Source organism: Neospora caninum, chromosome VIIb (genome assembly GCF_000208865.1).
Source record: "Neospora caninum Liverpool complete genome, chromosome VIIb".
NCBI lineage: Eukaryota > Apicomplexa > Conoidasida > Eucoccidiorida > Sarcocystidae > Neospora > Neospora caninum.
The window spans coordinates 2,837,769-2,859,057 of NC_018394.1; the positions used below are offsets into that span (position 1 = coordinate 2,837,769).

General features: G+C 51.7%; 2 protein-coding genes across 2 annotated transcripts; both read left to right on the top strand.

The window, feature by feature from the left end:
- Nucleotides 1-1,615: 1,615 nt before the first annotated feature.
- NCLIV_027450 (conserved hypothetical protein) lies at nt 1,616-3,661 on the top strand (the record flags this gene model as incomplete). The annotated part of the gene is made up of 4 exons (XM_003882939.1): nt 1,616-1,810; nt 2,340-2,397; nt 2,816-3,245; nt 3,571-3,661. The coding sequence occupies 4 exons, from the start codon at nt 1,616-1,618 to the stop codon at nt 3,659-3,661; spliced, it is 774 nt and encodes a 257-aa protein (XP_003882988.1).
- Nucleotides 3,662-9,339: 5,678 nt separating this feature from the next.
- On the top strand, nt 9,340-11,469 carry NCLIV_027460 (conserved hypothetical protein; the record flags this gene model as incomplete). The annotated part of the gene is made up of 3 exons (XM_003882940.1): nt 9,340-9,641; nt 10,574-10,853; nt 11,434-11,469. 3 exons carry the CDS (start codon nt 9,340-9,342, stop codon nt 11,467-11,469), a joined length of 618 nt encoding a protein of 205 aa, XP_003882989.1.
- Between the last annotated feature and the right edge of the window lie 9,820 nt (nt 11,470-21,289).

The following is a 21,289-nucleotide window of genomic DNA, read 5'->3' on the forward strand; positions in this document are numbered from 1 at the left end:
CGTCTTTCTTCCGCCTACAGATTCTTGTCAACAAAAAAAAGGAGAACTTCTGTTGATCCTTCGCCTTTCTCCCTGGTACACAATTGTTCAACAGCACAAACGTACGAGTAAATACGTATATGTATTCATAATACGCATACGTTTATACACATATGCATCTGCTGTCCATAAATACATTAGATGTAAATATGAAATCATATATATATATATATAATTAAGCATTTATCTATAATCATCTGTATATTAAATATATATAGTAGATAATGATACATATATATATATATATATATATATATATATACAATCATATATATAAATGAGGTTATGTTTCTGTTTGTTTTCATATGTATGGCCCCTCGTACATTTAAAAGCATCTTTCTTTTTTTCAGTTTGAATTCGTGCCAAAACGTGAAAGTAATTCGAGCTGAGATCAAAGTTTGGAAAAAAGCTGGGCTGTCCCGAGTGGGTGACCGACCCATCGATGCGTTGATTGCGGCAGAGAGGGAGAGGCGCCCCGCTTGTTTTTCGAAGTTCGTGTCAACTTTTAGATTTTCTCCCTCAGAAAGGAAATGCTATAGGTGTATTCCGAGAACGCCTCCGATCGGCGTTTCCTCTTTTGTCTGCTTTCTTCTTTTCTTATGTGTCTTCTGTCCCCTGTTCGCTATTCTCTCCAGGTGTTCTTTGCCTCGCTCTCCCCGCGATTGTTGCGCAGTTACTGCAGACGGCCTCCGTCCTGCGCGGTGTGGCTCTCACAGGATTTCCGCGTCCTTTGCTTGTTCTCGTCTTTTCTCTGCACAAAAGCATCTGTTTTGCTTGACGCCGAAAGGGCCCTCACTCTCCGCCTTTTCCTGCAATCTTCGCCGCTCTCGCGCTTTGTCTTTCCCGCTTGCAGTTGCACGCCGGGGACCGCCGCGCTCGGTGTATGTACAGCTGTCGCTGTATACAGCGGCTGAGGGCGATGGCAGGCAGCACGGAACGGGGGAGCTGAGAGCCCGCCGGCGCAAAGATTTGCGAAAAGAGAAAAAAATCGGGGCGCTTGCCGTGAATATCGGATTTTCCGCACTGCGTGTGTGTCGATCAGATCCTTCGCGTTCTTTCCAGCGAGTGCCGAGCAAGGCAGGCGCGCTTTTCAAAAGCGACTGGATGAGACGCTGAACTTTTTCTCTCGCTCTCCTTCCACGCGCGCGCAGTCCACAGTATACGTTCTTTGCGTCTTCCGCGTTCTTTCTCCCCGTTTTCCTCAGCTTCTCTCTGTGTGTGAGCGCCGGCGTCGCCATCCTGGTGTCTAGACTGGTCCACACGCACGGCTGCGAGCCCTCGCACTCTCACTGCAGTTGGAATCAGCCCGCGAAATCCTCGCGAAAACGCATCCTTCTCACGCGTTCTTCGCTCTCTCTCTCTCTCTTGGGCTCGCCCGCTCTCTCTCTGGTCTGTGTCTCAGAGACAGCCATCACACTCCGGCCCCGTGTCTGCCAGCAAGCGCTTTCTTGCGCCTCTCCGCGCTCTCTCGGTCTCACCTTCTCTTTCTCCGTGCTTTTCCTTTCTAGGTTGAGGCCTCTCAGTGTGTGTCTCCGCTTCTTTCTCGTCTCCTCTGTAGTTTGTCTAACTCTGCAAGATGACCGATCTTCCTGCCGTGCTCGTCGCCTCCGTGGGCGGCCTCGTTGAATTTCTCTCGGGGACATTCAGTCGCTTCAGTGCATTCCGCAAGGGCGTTCTTGAGCACATCCGCAATCAGCTCCTCGCCTTCACCGAGGAGAGCAGCGACAAGCAAAGCATCGTCTTTGCGCTTCTAGGATCGCTCATCATGGTGGTAGGTAGAGAGGGGAAGGCGGCAAATTGCTTGAAGGGATGTGGCCTCGCTGTACATACACAGCGTACACATCCTCTGCGTGCCTGTGCATCTGTCTGAATGCTGACACCTTTCTGTAAATGCCAATATGCTCACAGACTTTTTGGTCTATGCGGATCTATCCAATTGGTAGGAATATGCATGCAAAAGAATCGGGAAGGTTGTTTCCAATGAGGGCAAAACCCGAGGCCAGTCGACAGCTTTCTTTGTCGCGCTCTTTCCGATGCGTCGATTCACACAGCGCTCCTCGCTGTTTCCATGAGTAGGGTGTACATTCACCCGGAGCATGATTCGAACAGGAAGCTCCACTCTCTGTGGTGTCTTGAAACGTGTCTGTGCAATCTTTCTGGCGTTCGTGGGTCCCTCCGAGATTGAGAATTCGCGATTTTCGCCTGCATCCTGAGTGCGTTTCTCACACCTCAATGCAGCAGCCGTTCTCTGTCGGCTTCTTGCGTCTGCTTCCTTCCCACCTCTCTCTTTGCGTTTTCAGGTTGTTCTCGCGAAAGTCGTTCTCGCCTGGTTTGGTGTGGCCCGAAAAGAACAGAATGGTAAGCATGAAGAAACTTTGTCCATCTCTTCAGGTGTACGTACACCGCGCGCTCGCCGAATCTCCGCTGATCGCCTTGCGTGAGGTGTCTGTACACCCTACGCCTCGCTTTCGAATGCTGGTGCCGGCGTATAGTCCAAGGGAAAGTGGGGAATGTCTGTTTTATCCGTCTTCAAAAGGACCTTTTCCGGTACCCTTCTTCGTCTTTTACCTCGCGCAATCCCCCACTCTGCGTCTCTCCTTCCCTTTCTAACTCCTTGCCGTCCTCTAAATCCGGGCATCTCTCCGCGACCGCGGAGAGTCACGAGCCTGCCTGCCGCGCGTCTGGCCTCCGCACAGCGTTCTCCCAGTAGCCCTTGCGAGAGTTCCGGTCCGTCCGAAACGTTTCCCCTTTCTGTTTTCCGTTTTTTTTTGCGCAGCTCCACCTGCGCATCGTTCCTCTGTGCCGAAGGAGGAAGTGCCCGAAGCCTCGCCTCGAGCCCGCAGTCGCGCTTCCGGCCCCAAGTCTGCCTCCTCGCCGCGCAGTCGCCCCTTCCCGGTCGTAGTTAAGAAGGAAGCCGAGAGCGAGACGACAGTGCGCGGGCGGCGGCCTGTCGAGCAGCGGACGCTCCCTGGCGCTTCCGAGAAGAAGAGCGGCGGGTGCGCAAGAGACAGCTCGCAGGTCCGCGGCCGGTCGCGGCCTCCGCGCGAAGCGCTGCGCAAGACCCTGGAAACCTCTCCTGTCCGTAGCGTGCTCCCAAACGACGGCGCACGGGCGGCGCGCAGAAGCGAAAGCAGAGCCGCCAAGGCCGTGAAAAACAGGCGACTATCCCGGGACAGCGAGCGGGAGGAGAAAATCACCACTACCCGGTAAGCCCGAAACGCGTAGACTTGCGCATGCAAGAAAGAAATACACAGATTTACACATTTGCATGGAGATCTAAATGTATGTTGTCGTTCAGTGTTTTTGGAGAGAAGGAGCGGTCAGAAAACGAGGGAGCAAGGGGGGGGGGGGGGAGGACACGAAGAGAGGTTCTTTACGAAAACGATGGATAGATGCCAAGTCCACATCCGCCGCCCTCTCGTTCTTGCGACGTCTCGCGTCTCCTCTCCTGCGTCTCTCCCGCTCGCGCTTCTCTTGCATGTTCGCGCATGCAGCGCGCTAAAAATGTCTTGTCTTGCCTTCCTTTTTCAGGTCAGGTCGCGTCAGCAAACGCACGCCGCTGTACCCGGGAATTATCACCTGGGAGGGGAACCGTCCCGTTATCGATTTGACGCAAGAGTAGAAGGGTGGCAGCAAAGAGAGGGGAGACAGGGGGGAAGAAAGGCAGGGCGGCGGAAGCCGGCAGCTGTTTTTCGGGCGGAGCCACCGTCTCTCTAAGGTCACAGAGAGACGCAGGGGACGGCAGAGGCATGAAGTCTTTTAGAGAACCAGAGGAGGGAAACGAACTGTGCGTTCTTTGTCGACGAGACGCAGAGAGAAGCCGTGGAAGAAGAAAGGCTTTTTGCGTCGAGAGAGGTGTCTTTTTCGGGAAAGAGGGAGGAAGCGACGCATCGCTTTCTCACACGGAAAGAGTGACGAGGGGACCGGGGTTGAGAGAAAACGCAGAGGACGGGTGTCTTCTCTTGTCGCCTGATTCTTGTTTTCTAGTTTCGTCGTTTGTCTTGTCTCGGAAAACGCTTGTCTCTCGATCTCGATGCACGCGTGCATGCCCGTTTATGTAGACGCGTGCACTCGCCAACGCCTTCGGCCGCCGTGCGTCACCACTCCGTCTTTGTTCGTCTGTCTTTCCAAGAGCTTCTGCCCTTATGCGCCCATGTATATACACACACATAAATGTGTATCTATACGCGCGTGTGTATATTTGCATCCATCTATAAATGTATCTATACGTATAAGTATATATATACATATATGCATATATATATATATATATATATGGACGGAAACCGCTTCTGGTCGATTTCGGGTGAAAGGCTGTGTGTCGGGAGTGTCTGTGCCGATTGATAGGAATAGGGGTTAGTCGCAACGCATGATATTTGTCTCGGAAAACGTGGAAGCTCGCCTGGGTTGGGAAGCGAGGAGGCTGGGCGGGGGATTGGATTCTTTCTACTCCGTTGCAGGTGAAGAGAATTAGATTCGCACAGACAGTTAAAGCGTCGACTCTTCACATGGGCAAGAGCGCGTCTCGCACGGTGAACTGGAGACATGCGAAAGAGGACACGTTTCCATTCGAGGCATTCAGAGAGATTTGAAAGAAGGGACATCGGATTCCTGGGGATATTTGTGACGCCAGGGGGGGCGGGCAAGCCATTGCCGTTTTTGCGTGGAGAAAATGAGATTTTTTTAATCGTTTGTCAAGTTAAGCATTTCTCGTGCTTTCCCAAAACTCCGGGGGGAGAACGTCCTCACGGTAATTTAATGATTTTTTTACTTTTCGCCGCAGCGGGAGTGCCGGCAGTCCACAACGTGGGGTCTCGAACCACTCCAGCTCTTTCCAAAAAACACACATAACTTCACCAAAAGTCAACCACAAAATATTCATGTACATATATATATATATATATATAGATGTGAAAATGTGTAGAGCTCTCTGTATCTACTCCTTTTTCGATGGGCATCTATGGAGATATGTAGACAGATGGAGATGTATTTACGTGAACAGGTGCATGGGTTTAGGGGTTCCTAGGAGGGCGATGAGTGGAAACATAGAACCATCTGTGTCCTTTGATTCTGGGAGATGTCTCTGAAAATGAATCGACTGGACTGTCCGTTTCCATGGAGTTTCGCGACACCTCGCTTCCTTTGTCGGGGGGAAAACCCCCGAGGGGGAAAAGGGGGGGGAGGGTGGGGGGGGGGGGGGGTTCTCTTCTGCGTCTCCCTGGGTTCAAGTCCCACTTCTCTTTTCTCTCCACAAGACGCATACGGCGATCGAGCGCTTCCCCACCTCCGGGGAGATGGTCAGTTCATGTGTGAAGAAGGAAAGCCTTTGTTTAGATCGCCCGGTCTCTCGTCTTCTCCCTCTGTCTCCCACGTCACAGCAAAGACAAACGTTTTGTTCTCACCGCCTGACCCCAAATACTGTATATAAATAAATATATATATATATATATATTTATATATATATATATGTATATATAAATATATATATATTTATATATATATATATATATGTATATATAAATATATATATATATATATTTATATATATATATATATGTATATATAAATATATATATATATATATATATATATTTGGATGTTAAGAAAATACGCACACATGCATTCCGGTATTCTTGGCATAGGGAACTTTTTGGTCCGCTTTATTTGGCGTACTCTCCTTCTGCCTTCACAGACCTGCAGAGACATATAATTCTCAGCAGATCGATACGAAGTCGCATGTGTAGACGAAGGAGCAGAAGGTGTTGTGTGCTGATAAATCTGTATCGGGCGAGTCGAAAGAAGATATGGGGTAAAGCACATGGGCACATATATGCATGCAGAGAAGCCAGAAGCCTCAGCTTCTCTCTCGAAAGCGGCGTTGTGTTTGTCTTCAACGTGGCAAGAGACAGAAAGAGTTGCCGAAAACTTCACTAAGGTGAGCGTTGGGTGTCTCTCATCTCAGCAGAGATTCACATTTCTAACACGCACGTGAGCAGGCTCTGCCCAAGATGAGGCCTCACGAGAAACATCCTTTCGTACCTACCAGGCCGATGTTCTGCGCAGCTGCTTTTGTTCGGGAAATCTGGGGTGAGACAGCAGCTTACTCGCCCCGACTCAGAGGAACGAAAGAGTTTGCACAGGCGTGCTTGACCTGTCTTTGTATCCGTCAAACCTGTTGTGATTTAACGCACTCTCCACTGGGGACCGAAGAGGGGTTCGTGAAGCGAGAGTCTCTCCCAGAGAAGTTCCTTTACACTGCATGGGCGCATGCAGTCCAGGAAGATGTTATTACAAGAGAGCCGAAGTCGATAAGCCGATAGATAACCCGAACCACCCTGTACACCAGCGGGACAAGAACCAGCGTTTCGGAAGCCGTCCTGTGCATAAATGTTTAACTAGATCTGAAGACACCGATTCGTATGTAGCCCAAAAAACGGAAGCACGTGTGAAGTTCCAGCTCTTTACCCAAGAGGAACCTTTCGAAACCGACACTTTTGACATGTCTGCATTCCGGTATTCAACGCTCGAATCTCAGTTCATAATCCTAGATTCCGAAGGCGCGCAAACACCTACTTCTGTCTCTCTCTATCCAGAACTACATGTATATAAGTAAGGACGTACAAGCTATGCATACAAAGAGCGATATATACGTATGAGGCGCTGTGGATTCCACGGTGTGTGTGCGCCAGTGACAGTGAGCGTTTGCACAGGTTCAGACTTTCTGCTATCGAGTGCGCTTTCCCTGTGTGAGATCATAGCACGTTTCGTGCTCTCACGTTCCCGTCTTCGAAGTGGGGATTCGCTGCTGGCGCTGTGCAGAGCGGTCCAGGGAGCGAAAGCCAAAAGGCTTTACTTGCCGTAGCTCTTCGCTCCACACCGGCGCTGTGTCTAGCATACCCTGCCTGCTTCGTAAACGCACAGATCCTGAAGAAATCTCTTTCAAATGAATGGAGGAACGATTCGCCACAAATCCGCGTTTTCTGCCTCTGCCGCGAGCCTCTCACTGTTGGCTGGGGGAATTCCAGCGACGTTGGACTACGTTTCTCCCGCACCCCATGTGTCCTTCCACTTCAGTGAGGCATGACCTTCCGTTTTCTGTCGGGAACGAGGGATTCAAAACTATCAGAACCTCCGGGAAGGAAACTCGTTTTTTTGGCAAGTACTACTGAGCCTCTACAGGCTTTCTTCGAAGTCTCTCTGGAGCTGCTCCTTTCGGAAGCGTGATCGAACGAGGCGCGCTGTGCCTGGTGTGTGTCGCGTCGATTCGTTCTGCCGGATAAAGAGGGGAAAATGTGTAAAGAAAGGCTACACTCGAGAAGGCACCGCGCCTCGAAAAATCCGAGCCCGTCTGTCTCCCGTCTGTGCGGCATTGCTTGTTGTGCGTGCTGTCGTTCTGCCCTTCAGGGAACGAATAACAGGATTCCGTTCGTTTTCGGAAAGAGAAACACCGCATTCTTCTTTCAAGGAAACCCCCCGCGGGCCTTGCTCTTCCCCATCCGTTTCCCGGCTCCTCTGCCTTCCGTTGATCCACGAAATGGGGCATCGGTTCAGCCCTCTCCTCTAACGCCGCGTTTTCACAGAGGCAAAAGACCTCCCGTCGGTTTTTTTCGCGAAAAAACGACGCCTGAATCGACACTTCCCCTCTCATTGCGGTGTACATACACCGCGGCTCTCCCGGCAGCGCCACTCTCTCTGTGCGGGTCATCTGCGTCGTTGCCGCCAACCGGCCGTCTTTTTTCCCATCATACCTGCGCAATTCCTCCAGGGAAAAGCTCCTCGGAACCCAAGAGAACAAAGAGCGTGGTCTAGTAGGTTTCGAACCTACATAAAAAACTTAGAAGGGGACCTGAAGATCCCCCTGGTTCCCCACCGAATTTCCCGAAAAAAGCTCTTTGAACGCCATGCCCAGCCCCAAGTGCGTTCCTGGCGTGTTTGGCAGTGAGTGGTTCTGACGCGCGGCGAGACGTGCCAGGAGCCTACAGCAGATGTCTCGCTCCGGTTTTTTAAAGACGCGACCGCCCTCTTCTCCGCAAAGAGAAAAACGACTTCATTTCCTGGGGAGTCTCTGCTGACTCTCGCTTCTGAAAACCGTTTCTGTCCAGGTGAGACCCAACGGGCGCACCCAGCGCTCCCCGAAAAGAATCGCGGCGAGAGAACCTCGTCGCTGGCAAGTCTGCCCGAATTTTGCAATCCTCGCGGGGCCCGTGACCACGAGCGAGCTCGCCGCAAGACCGCGACGGAGGAGCGATTTCCTGGAGCTTGGCGCTGGCGACAAGAGAAAACGCGCGAGAACGGGAGTTGGAAGACGGGTTGTCCCTCCGAGAAGAATTGCAAAACTCAAGTGCCTTCGCCAAACGCACGCGGAAACGTTTCTCCTCCGAGCCAGAGAGGAAACCCGGGGACGAAAGAGGAGAGACGGCGCGGGAGAGGCGTGGCGCACATGCGGATTGGGTTTTTCGTGGTTCAAACCTTCTGCGGGTCACGAGTTTAGTGCAACACGAGAAAGAAAAGCAGAATTTTCAAGGAACTGGAAAGCGAACTTACCAGATGTAGGCGCAAGGCGGTTCGCGCTTTTCGAGGTGATCAATTTTTCCAAGTTCAGGGAAAACAGTCCGCAGGCTCGCCGCGTCGATCACGCCTTCGCACGACGAATGCCGCGAGGGTGACGGTGGAAGACTCTTTTCAAACTCGAAGAAGACATTTCTCGACCTGGATGTCTCCAGAGAGAGGGAGAACGAAGACGGGAAAACGTCGGGCCTCTCGCGACTTGCGCGAAACTTCTTCTGCCTCGCCTCACACAGACCCCGACCGTCGAGACCACGCGCGGGGTGAGAATCGATCTAGCGGCTTTCTGATTCTCGACGAAAACGCTCCAATTTCGCCTCCTCGTTCTTCTCTTACGCCTGTTTTTCTCTCTCGCCAGAGCGCTTGTCTCCTTGCGCAGGGGGGTAACTATCGCATCTGCGCGTCCGTCTCGTGACACATAGACGAACAGTCACACGGTCGAAGAAAGAAAGACAGGACGACGGGAAGAAGCGGAGATCTGTCCGAGTCGATCGAGAGAGACGTCTCGCCAATTCACAGGCCGCCTTGCACGTTTCGCGCTTCCAAAAGGAACCTTTTACCTCTCGTCCTTTTCTCCGCAACGTCTAGCCCCGCTCCCTCTGTCGCCTCTGCGTATCCGTTTCCCGTTCACCAGCTTTTTCGCTTTTTCGGCCTCTCCCGCGGCTCCGCGTCGCTTTCGCTCGCTCCTTTCGCCTTCCCTTTGCCCGTCGCGCCTTTCTCTGCTTTCTCGCCGAAATGCAACTTACTTCCAAGTCCGCCGCCGCGGGGCTCCTTGTCGCCCTCTTCTGCGTCTCGGCGCCGGGAAGACAGACTTCTTTCTCTCTCGAAGCGTCTGAACTCGCAAGAGACGCGAGACCCCTTTTTTCTCTCCCCGCGTTGACGGCCGCGCAGGCCGCCACTCTCGTTCGGCGCACGCGTACAGCCGAAGCGCCTGCGGCGACACCTGAGGACGACGGGAACGATGAGGACGAAGTCCCTCTAAAACTGGAGAAGAGACGCACGTTTCGGTCCCTCTCGCTCCCGAACCACAGACGCAAGTAAGCGAGGAAGAAACGAGCAAAAGCGAGCCAGGGAACAGACAGCAACGCATGCGAAAATCGTGCAGGGTAAGGGAGAAGCGGACTCCTCCGTTCCAGCGGACCCGACGCGCGCGGACGACAGAGCAGCGAGGGAAGAAACAGAGAGGACAGCAAGGAAAAAGAGAGGAAGACGCGCTCGCAAGACGAGGCATAGAAAACGTGGGAGACTCGGCCGCGACACAGAAGAAGACCGCAGGACGGGTCACAGAAGACGAAAGGAAAGAGGGACAGACACGAGCAGACGCGAGGAGACTGAATCAGGCAGAAAGAGAATACGGGAAGAGAATGAAAGAGTGACACGGGAAAATCAGACGTTGAGACTTGTTCACAGAAACATGACCAGACAAGGGAGAGAACGACGAGCGGGAAGAAGACAGAGAGCGGTCGGGATCAAAAAAGGACCGATGTTGAACGTGTGTTTGCGTCCCTGCCTCACCATCCCTTCGACAAAGCACCGCTTTCCACAACGCACTTTTCTCTCTTCTTCTCTCTCCATTTCTCTCCGTTTTTCACTCAGCGCTTCTCCATGTAGGGCGTACCTCTTCTCTTCTTTGCGCCTTTGCTTCCGACTTCCGTGACACGCGTCTCCTTTTTCCTCTTCCTCAACGCACCCTCCCAGGTCGCCTGAGGGCTGTGTGTCCTTTCCTCGTTTCGTTCCTTTTCCCGTTTTCGCACCCTGGGGGCAAACCCACGAGAACGACGCTCTGTCTCCCTCTCTGTGTCCCTCCTTTCGGCTCTCTTCCTCCTCGTCTGTTTTCTCCGTGGCAGCTCTGGTGCACTGAACGGAGAGACGTTCTGTGCATCCCCGACTCTCCGACGCAATTCCCCCGTCTGTCTTTTTCTGGCTCCTGCCTCTCCGTCTCTCTTTTTTTTTGTGTCTTTTTTTTCAGCAAAAAGATCATGCAGATTGCTCAGTGGGCGGGACTCGGCCTCGCCGTTCTCACTCTTGTCGGCGCTCTCGGCTACGCAGTGCGCCCTGAGAAGCAAGCGGAGAACCTGGAAGTTGCCAAAGTCACCAACACTAGCGAGAAGAGACGCCAGACCCAGAAAAGCCAGGCAAAAGGAGAACCGGCGCGCCAGGAACCTGGTGTCTTTGGAAGATTCGAAAGAAAGTTCATCTCCAAAGTGAAGAGTCCGGCTCTGCGCGTGCGACGAACTTTGGACGAAGCCGTAGGTGGAAAGACTCTCGGGAAAAGGAAGGAGGCGAGAGCCGAGAGAAAGCCAGCAAGGGAACAGAGAAGGGGAATGGAAAAGGTACACCGAGGGGCAACACCAAGGGTTCTGTGCACCGCAAGAGACGGAACACAGAGGCTGCCGAGAGGCGAGAGAGAACGACAAACGCACAGAGAGACGAACACTCAGAGACCACATATTTCCACATAAATATCGCATGACGCCTCGCCCAGGTGCACCATTCTCTGAGTGTGTCGTCTCACGTTTACCTCCTTTTTGCGTTTCCAGTGCAGCGCCAGCGTCGCCACGCGATATGTGCCTTTGCTGCTCCGGCCTTACCTGTGGCGTGCTTCCTCCCTTCGCTTCTGTTCTTTGTCGCGAATTGTTCTCTCTCCCTGTGTTTTCGCTCCCTCGCGGCTTTCTTTTTCTGGGCAAAAGACAGAGGGAGGCGCTTCAGAGGCGACTCGTCTCTCGAGTCCTTCGCGTTTCGTGCGTCCCTGCTCGCGAGCTCGCGCGACGGAGAAACGTGTGTGGAAGAAAGCACAGATTTCCCCAAAGAACGATTACCTTCCTGCAGGCAGACAAGACGGACCTCGGCGCACCGATGGCGTAGTGAAAAAACGTCGCTTTGTGTTGTCTGCGTTCTTCTGCAGGTGTCTGTGAGCGACAGATCACCGATAGCAACCGACAACGACTCTGCTCTGAGTTTCTCTTCATGCGAGAAACATGCGCTCCTGGACTTTTTCACACATTCACGAGTAGATCCATCTGGAGGGACTAAATGTTAGTACATTCAGGTTGTCTAACAAGCCGGCGAAACCCGACAGGAAGCGGGGTTTTTCCAGTGGTGTATCGTGAATCTGGTTGGTAACACACAAAAATGAAGACATTAAAAAGGAGGAAGGAGAACAGGACACAGGGAGTCAAGGGCAAAGGAGAAGAAAATCGCAGGCGGCGACTACGCCGGAGAGAAAGAAGCTTAAAGCGTGGAAGCACAAACGCAGGAGAAATGAGACAGAAGAAGCAAATACAAGGGGAAAAGGGGGGGACAGAGGCGTCGTGTCGAGCGTTGTGTTGTGGGTTCTGTGTCGTCTCTCTCAGCAAGTGAGTAACGAAGAAGAAGGAGCCGGAAAAGAAAGACAAAAACACAGTAGGGACGCCGAAACACAGCATCGAGGGGAGCAAAGGTCAGAGGGAGGGGTAAACTCTCGGGACATCGATGGCGCTTTCGCCTCGGAAGCGCCAGCGTGTTTTGAAGGCTGCGTTCTGAATCGCTTGCCCGGCTCTTTGCTTTGTCTCTTTTTCTTCGCTCTCCAGACTGTAAGTTTCCGCACTGCACGACTCTTCTCCACGAGAGGAGAACAGGCGCTGGCCGATCTCCTGAGATCAGGAAGCACTGTATGTACACCACAAAAGGACGAGACACGGTCATGCCGGAATCACTGGAGAACGGCTAGGCAGGGTTGCATGGAAAGTTGAGCCGAGCCGAATCCGCTTGAAAGAAAGCCGCGTGGAGTCGGTTTGGGAAGGCTGGTCCCTGAATACGTGAGAGAGAGGAAGGCGCAAAGGCAGACGGCCTGCTGTACGTACACCGGGACGAAAGTGCTGGAAGAGAGAGAGGAACGGAATCTGACCGGAGGAAAGCAGGCGTCGACAGGAAGGTTATCGCCCACAAAGACAATTCGCGGGGCTCGGGTTGGAACTGTAAGATGGAGAGCTGTCAGTTTCTGCGAACGTTCCTCTCGCTGGTTTTCTCCTGGGGATCGGCGAACCACGGCCTCGGCGCCTCGGGGTTTCGGTGTTCTTGATGCCTCACCCGGTTCGCGTTGGGGCCTCTGCCAGGCTTCCGTTCTCTCGTGGGAGATGGCTCTTGCACCGCCTTCTTCGATTTCTTTGCCTTTCGTTTGCAGGCTTCAACGATTGTGAGTGTCGCCTCACAGGCAGAGAGAAGCGCGCAGTGTGCTGTCTCGCAACACTCCTTTCGGTTTCTGCTGCATGAGCAATCTCCAGGAAGCGCATGCGAGCTCGTCGACACGCAAGTCCGAAGGACACCTATACTTGTTTTAAGGGTTTAGCAAGCTTTCCTGTTTTCCTAAACCGGAACGTTTCTTGATTTTCGTTAAGGCCGCATCAGCGTACTTTCCTCTCGTCAGGTCCACGTAGAGACATGCGTGTGTCCCTCTATCCTACACCCAGCATTCATCGCCGCTTTCGCTGTTCTGCCTCTTTAATCGCCCCCATCAATCTCTCTCTGTATATACATATACATATATACATATATGTATGTATATGCGTATCTGTTTCTATTTCGTTATCTGTATTTGGGTCGATCTGCGGGAGTGTCGATTCTATATCCTTTCCTATAGATGGGTACATTCACATGTTGAGGGCAAAGAAATGTGCAGGGTTATTTGGCTGCTAGATTCAAGGTGAACACATTTCCACAGCATGCGCTTAGCCCCTGAGTAGAATGAACGTGACTTTCCCGCCCACGTTTTCCCGAGTTGAGTTCACACTTTCTTTCACGCGCACCGAGGTTGCTGCCAAGAGAAGGCTGTGGGGTGTGATTCTTGCGAGCGTTGTCGGCAGTTGAATCGCGAAACTCTCCCAGAGATGGGAGACTCGCCCTGAGGAAGTGGGGGTTGTGGACCAATCTCCGTTGAGACTGCGGAAGTTCATTCCCCGAACTGAGCAACAAACGAGATGGGTTTTCTCAGGTCGAGAGGAAGACGATTGAAAGTGGCGTCGTAAAGGAGCAGCAGTTGGAGACGAATGTCTTTCCGTGCCGTTCCGTGTTTTTTCTTCTGCGTTCCAGAAGGTGAGGCTTCTCGTTCGCTTGTTGCATCTGTTCGTTTGTTGAGTATATCTGTTTCGACGGCTCCCGTGCTTGCCCAATGCTTCCTCCTCGTTCTTGATGGCGGTAGCTCTGCGCTACTGCACTGGGTGTTGGCGGATTTTGCGATTTCTCTCTCTCAGTCCTTAGAACGACAAGCGCAACAGCGTCCCTCCTCACTTTCCCGCTCGTGTTCACCAGAACGTAGGCCTCTGAAAAACGAGACAGCAGAGGCCGCTCTGCCGTCCCCGCACAAACATCTCCAGGCCCGTAACGCACAAAAACTGAAACACACGGGATTCAAGGGGTGCCGGAAATGTACAGAGATACACGCGCTAATATACATATATACAGTTATACATACATATATGTATTTTTACATAGATATAGGCTCAAATACGCAGAAGCATGCAAAACAAATAGGAACATGGACAAAGGGCTACGTATGTATATGTATATTTATATACATGGGTGTGCATGGCCCCGGAACTACATTTTTATCGACTCAAAATGCATGTGGTCATAGAGATAGATTAACACACATGTTGTCCGATGTCTACCAAGGGATGGGTGTGCACTGTTGGATATTTATGTCGTAAGTGGTGAATGCGGGGTGCGTTGTTTCTGGTTGCGTTTCGTTCTGGACCAGTTCGTACGTTCCGAGTTTTTGCCTGCGATTCATTTTCCCCTGAGCCCCCGCTTCGGCCTCGCCTTCCTGCCGGCTGATCCGCCTTCCGAGGCAGCCTCTCTTTCTCGTTTCTTTTCCATTTTCAGGCGCTCTTCTTCCGCCAGAGCCCGAAAACTGACTGGTGCATGCGCTCAACCTTTTCCTTAAATCGTAGTCCACACAGCCCACAGAGAGCGGCGGCCTGCGCGGCGCTCTCCGGAAATGAAAGACGTCTCTGCTCTGTCGTTCCTTTTCAGCGACAGGTGAGTTCGTGGAAACTCCCGGCGGACGCGGCGAGAGGAAAAGTTTCGATGTGCGTTTCCGAGGCACGCTCAGACAGCAGAGACACCCGAAAGCTAGCGAGGCAGCGGAAAGCGGAGAAACGACTGCGGAGAAAGTCTGAATCGAACGGCAGGTGAAGGCACTGGAAGGCCAGGGAAGGCGATAGCAGTTCGCCAGCGAGGCAAGGAAGGGAAACGGAGGGTGGGAAAACCCCAAAAGAGGAAGAAGGAGTCGGTATGTGAGTGAAGACGGGAATAACGAAGCGAGAGAAGGAGAGAGGCTACTCAGGGATTTGAAGGCACTTGCGCGTCTAGGCGCAGAAAGGTCTTTTCTCCATGCGTGGACAGTTGAGGGGGCGTGTGGAAGGAAAACGAGAAAGGTGGTCGCGGTAGATGTCCGAGAACTTTGTGCGTCCAGAGAACGTGGACCTTCTCTGCTGCGAGACGCAGGCGGCCTGCGGCGAAGGCGCCTTGTGTCGCATTTTGTGTTCGAGCAGTGTCAGAGGCGAGAAAGTCTTTTTCGAGAGAACCGCTGTCTCTGCTGAGAACTTCGGCTTCCCTTCTGTTGCGTTCACACGCACACGTTCTCCGCGCTCCAGCGTCGCCCGTCTCGCCTCGTTTGGCATCCTTCGCTTTTCGCGATTCGCCCGCCAAGGGTTTTTGTCTGTTGGGTGCTCGATTGGCGTCTCTCTCAGAGTCCCGAGAGCGTGGGTGCCGAGACAAAACAGCCAAAACGCTGGCCGATGAAAAGAGGCCGTTTGCAAGGAGGAAGGGGAGACAGGCGAGAAGCTCAAACGGCGACGAGCGCTCGCGGCCACGTTCCCGAGAGGGTCAGGGGGAGGCTCCGTCAGAAAGCCGAAAGGCGAGAGAACGCGAAAATAGATAAAAAGAGAGAGAAAGAGAGATAAAGCCAGAAAGATGTGTATGGACAGAGAGGCTAGAGTCGAGGAAGAGCGAGGAGGAACGGCGGGGGGAGAAGCGAAGCGAGAGACAGAGAGGGCCCAGGAACCTGGGAAATACGAGACGGAGAAAAGACAGGGAAAATCACCCTTTCAATGGAACGGCGACACCCAAGATGGCATGCCTCACCTTTCGCTATCGTGTCGTTTCTCAGGAAGTAAGGTTTGTTCGTGTCGGCGCGTGTAGTCTACGTCACACCCGTCCCCCTCTCTGTTCCCTATTCCCCGCCTCGTTTTTGCCTTCCTCTCCCTTTGTCCTCGTGTCTTTTTGTTTCGCTTCAATATCCGTTCTCTTTCGTCTTCTCATCTCAACATTTTGGAGGCAGCAGCCAGCTTCAGGTGTTGATCGATCTTCTGATCCTATGCAGTCGCGCAAACACGTCCTTGAAAAGCCGCGGCTCCTGTTCTTCGTCCTTTCGCTTTCTCTCTCTGTCCGTCGTTTTTTCCAGCGGATGTCGAAGTGTTGCGTGCCCGTTCGCAAATGCGTTTCGTCTTTGCTGCCACGTCTTTGTGATGCATTCTGAATCTTTACCGTTCCCGGGGAGATTATGGGGCATTCGCCAGTTACGCTTATCCACTCTTTCTGTGTCGCCTTCGTTCCTGTCGAGTCTCCAGGCACCTTGTCTCTCTCCCCTTCCCGTTTGCCCCGTGCATTCGACTCGACACCCGTTTTTAGTTGCTGCGAAAGCCAAAGGCTTACTTCGTTGACGTCGCCCCGACAACCTTCTCTCTGCATTCTGTGTGCTGACACACTCAGATGCAAATGCTAGTATGGCCTTCAGACGGAAGTCCCCGTCTGTCCACGAATCAGAGGAACAGGTAGCTGACTTCGATCTCCTTCCTCTCCTTGCAGATATATATGTATACATATATGTGTAGCTATATATTTATTTGCAAATATATATATATATATATATATATATGTATATATGTATATATGTACATATATTTATACATAACTATATATGAGTCTCGATACACGCGGGAAAGCGGTGTAGGCTTTGCAAGAGTTTGGTTCCTGTTCGGATCTGTTTGCTTCAGAAGCGTGTCAGGAGTTTTCTCGCATTTGTCTTCGGTGTTTTTCTCAGCTTCTAAAGCTCGTAAGGCGTTCGTTACACTTTTGCATTGCCTCCTATGCGCATGCCAACCGGCACGCAGATCCTCCAGTTCACCTTCAGATACCTCTTTCCGTCGCCCCTCAGATTTTCTCTTCTCTCCTTTTTCTCCTCCCGCTTTCTCTTTTTCTTGCTGTTCTACTGCTTACCTCCAGCTGCGTATGTATATATATATATATATAAACAGATACATTTAGGTACATGCTTTGGTTATTCTGTGAAACGGTGGCCGAGTACACCAAAGATGGTGCGACCTGCGCAGAGAACTACCAGCGTGATGGTATCTCTCTCGACCGCCTGGGATTTTGTTGTTCTTTGCGCGCATGCATTTTACAGAGGCAGAAAGTGAGATTTTCTTTTGAAGCGGGTCCGCCCTCGCGAAGACCTGCTGACAACGTCTCCACGTTCTGAGCTCAGTGCATAAGCAGCGTTTCAGCCAAGTCCATAAGTCTGGATGCATCTGGATTTGCCCAGGGATTCTGACAAGCATACAAATCAGCTTGCATGGACTCTCGGTTTCTAACCTGTGTAGCCGCAGTTCCTGTGCACATAAGCGAATGACCACCCTTCAGATATATGTACATATATTTACATATACATTTTTAGATATTCATGAATATACACATATATATTCATATATATGAATGTACCTCTTCCTATATATATATATATAAATATATATATGTATATCCCTGGCGTATCTATACAGGGAGAAAATGCGACTATGCGATATGTGGATCTCGTTATGTTCGTCGACTCTTTCTTTTCGATTTTTGGTTGTTTTGCTCTCTTTCTTGACGCAGCACTTGCATCCAGCAAAGGCGCACATAATGTCTCTCTGACTGATGCGTATGTTTCCATGCTGTCCATTTTCCTCCTGTTTCTGTAGCTCCCAGAGCAGGTGAGGCGGTTCAGACCTGACTTGTTTCTGTCTCCTTGCTTTCGCGTGCCGCTCTCTTCCCTTTTCAACTTCTTCTCTTTGATCGCATTTCCACCTCGCTTTTGCAGTGCTTCGCTTTCAAGAGCGAAGTACAGGCACGCATATTTCTCGCCAGCTTTTCCCGTGCACTTCTTCGTGCGACGAAACGTGTACGGAGAGAGGCGGAGACAAGAGGAAAAGAGTCTCCAGATTGCACGGAGGGTTGTGAGATAAAAACATGGGTGCAGAGTGATGAAGGTTTCGGGCTGAACACGAAACAGAAGTAAGGCGGGAAACGAGGAGCGAACGCGCAGAAATCTCTTTTAGAGCGAGAAACGAGACGGGGAGAGCCCGTGAAAAACTCCGTTCCGTCTCGGTAGCTTTTGCCTTTGAAAGGCGACACTGGAAAAAAACAGGAGACAAGGAGAAAGCGCGGGTGCGATCGACGACCCGACGCGGTTTCCGGCTCTGTGTGTTCCTGTTTGTCTCTCTCGTTGCATTTCACTCATTCAACCAAGCAGAGACAATTGGCGAGACACAGTTTCTTTGCCTCTCGTGCCCGCGCCTCCTGCAGATGGTACGGCGACTCTGGCACAACACCCCAGATTCCGCGTATCCTTCCCCACGGCGTAGTTGGTGAAGCATGGGGGGGAAAATCCAAGATATAGGGTGAGAGGAACTCGGACAAGGGGGTTTGAATCGATAGCGATCGCATCACACGAGGGGGTACCGGCCTCGTAGATCTGTCTTTTCCGTTTTGGTGGTGCTGTTCCGTGTCCTGAGAACCGCGCATCCAAGTGACTCTAGGCCGTTTTTTCTTTGGTTCACCTTCCTCGTTCTCATGCTGTCCGTCGGTGTTCTCTCTGCAGGACGTAAGCTGAGAGGAAGAGTCGAGGCTGCCTTCATCACGCGACCGGGCTGAGCGGCCTGGGTGTCTCTTTCAATGTCCTTCGCAGCCGCAGCGTCTCTTTGTTTCAACGCCTGCTGTCCCAAGAGCACTGTGTATATAGCCGTTAGGCGCCCCTTTTGTTTTCGCAGATGTATGCTTATGTAGGAAGGTAAAGAGAGTCGTGTGAGTATAAATCCAATACCACTGATGCTCATATTGACGCTTATGTCAGACGATGGCACGGCCGCATATTCAGGGCCGTATATAGATCGAGCGACATTCCATACTTGGTCATATATATATATATATATATAGATACGTACATACATACATGAGTGCATATAGAAGCAAAGACATAGAGGAGGCATGTTTTTCAGGCAGGTTTCCTCCTTTTGTACCGCGTTCGTCAGCTTGTAAGCTCGGAAGTGGAAAGGGTCGCGAGAGCCTGCGAGCCTGCGCGCACGCTTTGAGGTGGAGGGACATATCTCGAGACGTGCACAGCACAGGAACGCGGCCACGGCGGTGCCGACTGTGGAGAGACACAGAGAGTCCCGTCTTCAGCGCGAGACTGACGAGGAAAGCGAGAGTCTGGCTCTTGCCTGTCGCCGCCTCGGCCCTCGCTGGGAACACCCCGACAGGAAGAGAGAGAGCGAAGACATGCTACGCTGCCTCAGAAGAGAAAAAGGACAAGCCTCTCAAGCGGGGTAACGCGCACATGATATCAGACTCCCTGTTTCTCTCGTTTCACTGCTGGCTGCTTTCTGGAGTTTTTCCACGGAATTGCCTCAGATGGTGAGGTGCTGAACAGCTTAGTCTTCCCTTTCTCTGTGCCGCAGCCAAAAACGGATCTTTCCATAGGACTCTGCGCGGATGTTCATGGAGGGAAGAGACTCTGCAGGGATAAACTCTCTTTCTTCTGCATGTTGGTGCTCTTGCGCAGTCTGTAGGCCACGTGATGCATGCGAAGCTGCTGTCGTTCTTGGAAGAGCGTGGGATAAGTTTCGTTTGTATCGAGGGGGTCCTCAGCATCGCAATCGAGCGAGAAAGAACGGTTCTCGCAAGTAGAGAGAGGACGCCTCTTGCGGGCGTTCTCGCTGCTCCATCGGCGTTTGGCTGTCCCTTCGCTCTTCCCTTCAGCTTGTAAGACACCGCCGCGTGGGATCCGACTTCTGAAAAAACCCAGAAGGTCGAAGCAGGGGAAACGCTCAGAAAGGAACACACAGGGCGACGCGTGCTGGAAAGAAACGAGCGAAAGGGAGCAAAGAATAGAACGTGAATGAGAACAAAACACAAAAAGAGGGGGAGAACGAGAAAGACAGAGAACGAGGAAGGGCAAGAGAAAGAGGAGGGAAACAAAGAAAGCACTGAGAAAGAGCGGAGAAAGAGAACGGATGGAGGAAAATTGTAAAGTTAAATGTGTTTTGTATGGAAAACGAGATTTTTGGGTAATTTGCCTCATCCTTTGATCCTGGGTTGCCTTTCCCAAACAGGGAGTAAGCCTCAGTGTTTCACCTCTCGATGGCATTTTTCAGTTTTTTGATTTGCAGATGTCTACGTCACTGTAACCACATGCATATATATATATATATATATATAAATACGTATCGCTTGCTTTTCATAGCGGCGCCATCTGTATATGTGTATATACGTGTATGCTCAACAGCATCTCGAGAAGTGCGAATATTTCCAAGTGTAAAACCACAGAAATATACATGTTTGTTTAATATAACGGAAAGCATGCGTGTGGAGAGTTCCAGAGCTGTTCGTGGGCGGGAGACCGCGTGTTGCTCGTGTTCCAACAGATGGCACCACAGCGTTGCTTGCCTTTTCCGCTACGCTCGTCTTGCTGTTTTTCTCTCTGACCAAGTCGGATAAACATCCGTTTCTTCTGGGATGCATGCGCCTGTTCCAGCAAGTACGTGGTCTTTAGTTGCACCCAGGGTCTTGCATCACCATGCGGATCGTTTACAGGGCGTGCCTGTCTCTCCGGCTGCTCCCCCTCCTAGCTGAACGCTCTTCGGTTTCGCCACGTTTCGCTCGCGCGTTTAAAAACATCGGCCTCCTTCTCAAGATGTATCTTCCTTCCTTTCTTTACGTCAGAATGTAAGCGCAGTGGCATCTTCCCGAGCCTTCGGGTTCGTCCCTCAGATTCGAAACTTCAGGTGTTAAAGCTTTTCATTCGCCTTCTCTTTGGTTTCCGCTTTCCTCCTCCCTCTCAGGCGGTAGGTGTCTGCTCTTTTTTTTTCAGTCGAAAAACTGTAAACTACGGCCTGCAGAGAAGAGCAATATGTGTGAGTGAAGCGCCCCTGCTTCTCCTATGGGCGATTTAGACGGCTCTTCCTGGTTTTCCTTTCTTCGCAGACGCTTGCGAGCAAAGAGCCCATGGTTCTCAGGTCTGATAGCTTTTCGTTTCGCAGCGATCGTGAACGATTGGGAACACGAGGCACCAAACGAAGAGACACCCGGGGATACCGAGAGAAGCGAAGAGCTCCTGTAACGACTGCGGGGCGGGGTTTTGCACAGTCTATTTTGCCGGTGAACTGCCGCCTGCTCTCGGGAGTTTGCATCTCTGAAACAAATCGAAGTTCACCTGGCGTCGTTTCGCTAAATCTTGCTGTCTGTGCTCCGACTACAGGTGGTAAGCGGACGATGTTTCACATACACTGTGGGATAACGGAGAGCAACTGACGAGAGAGGAGAGCGAGAAAGGTATACGAAAAACGAGGGAGAAACGAACGAGATACAAGCGAGAGGAAGGGACGAGACACAA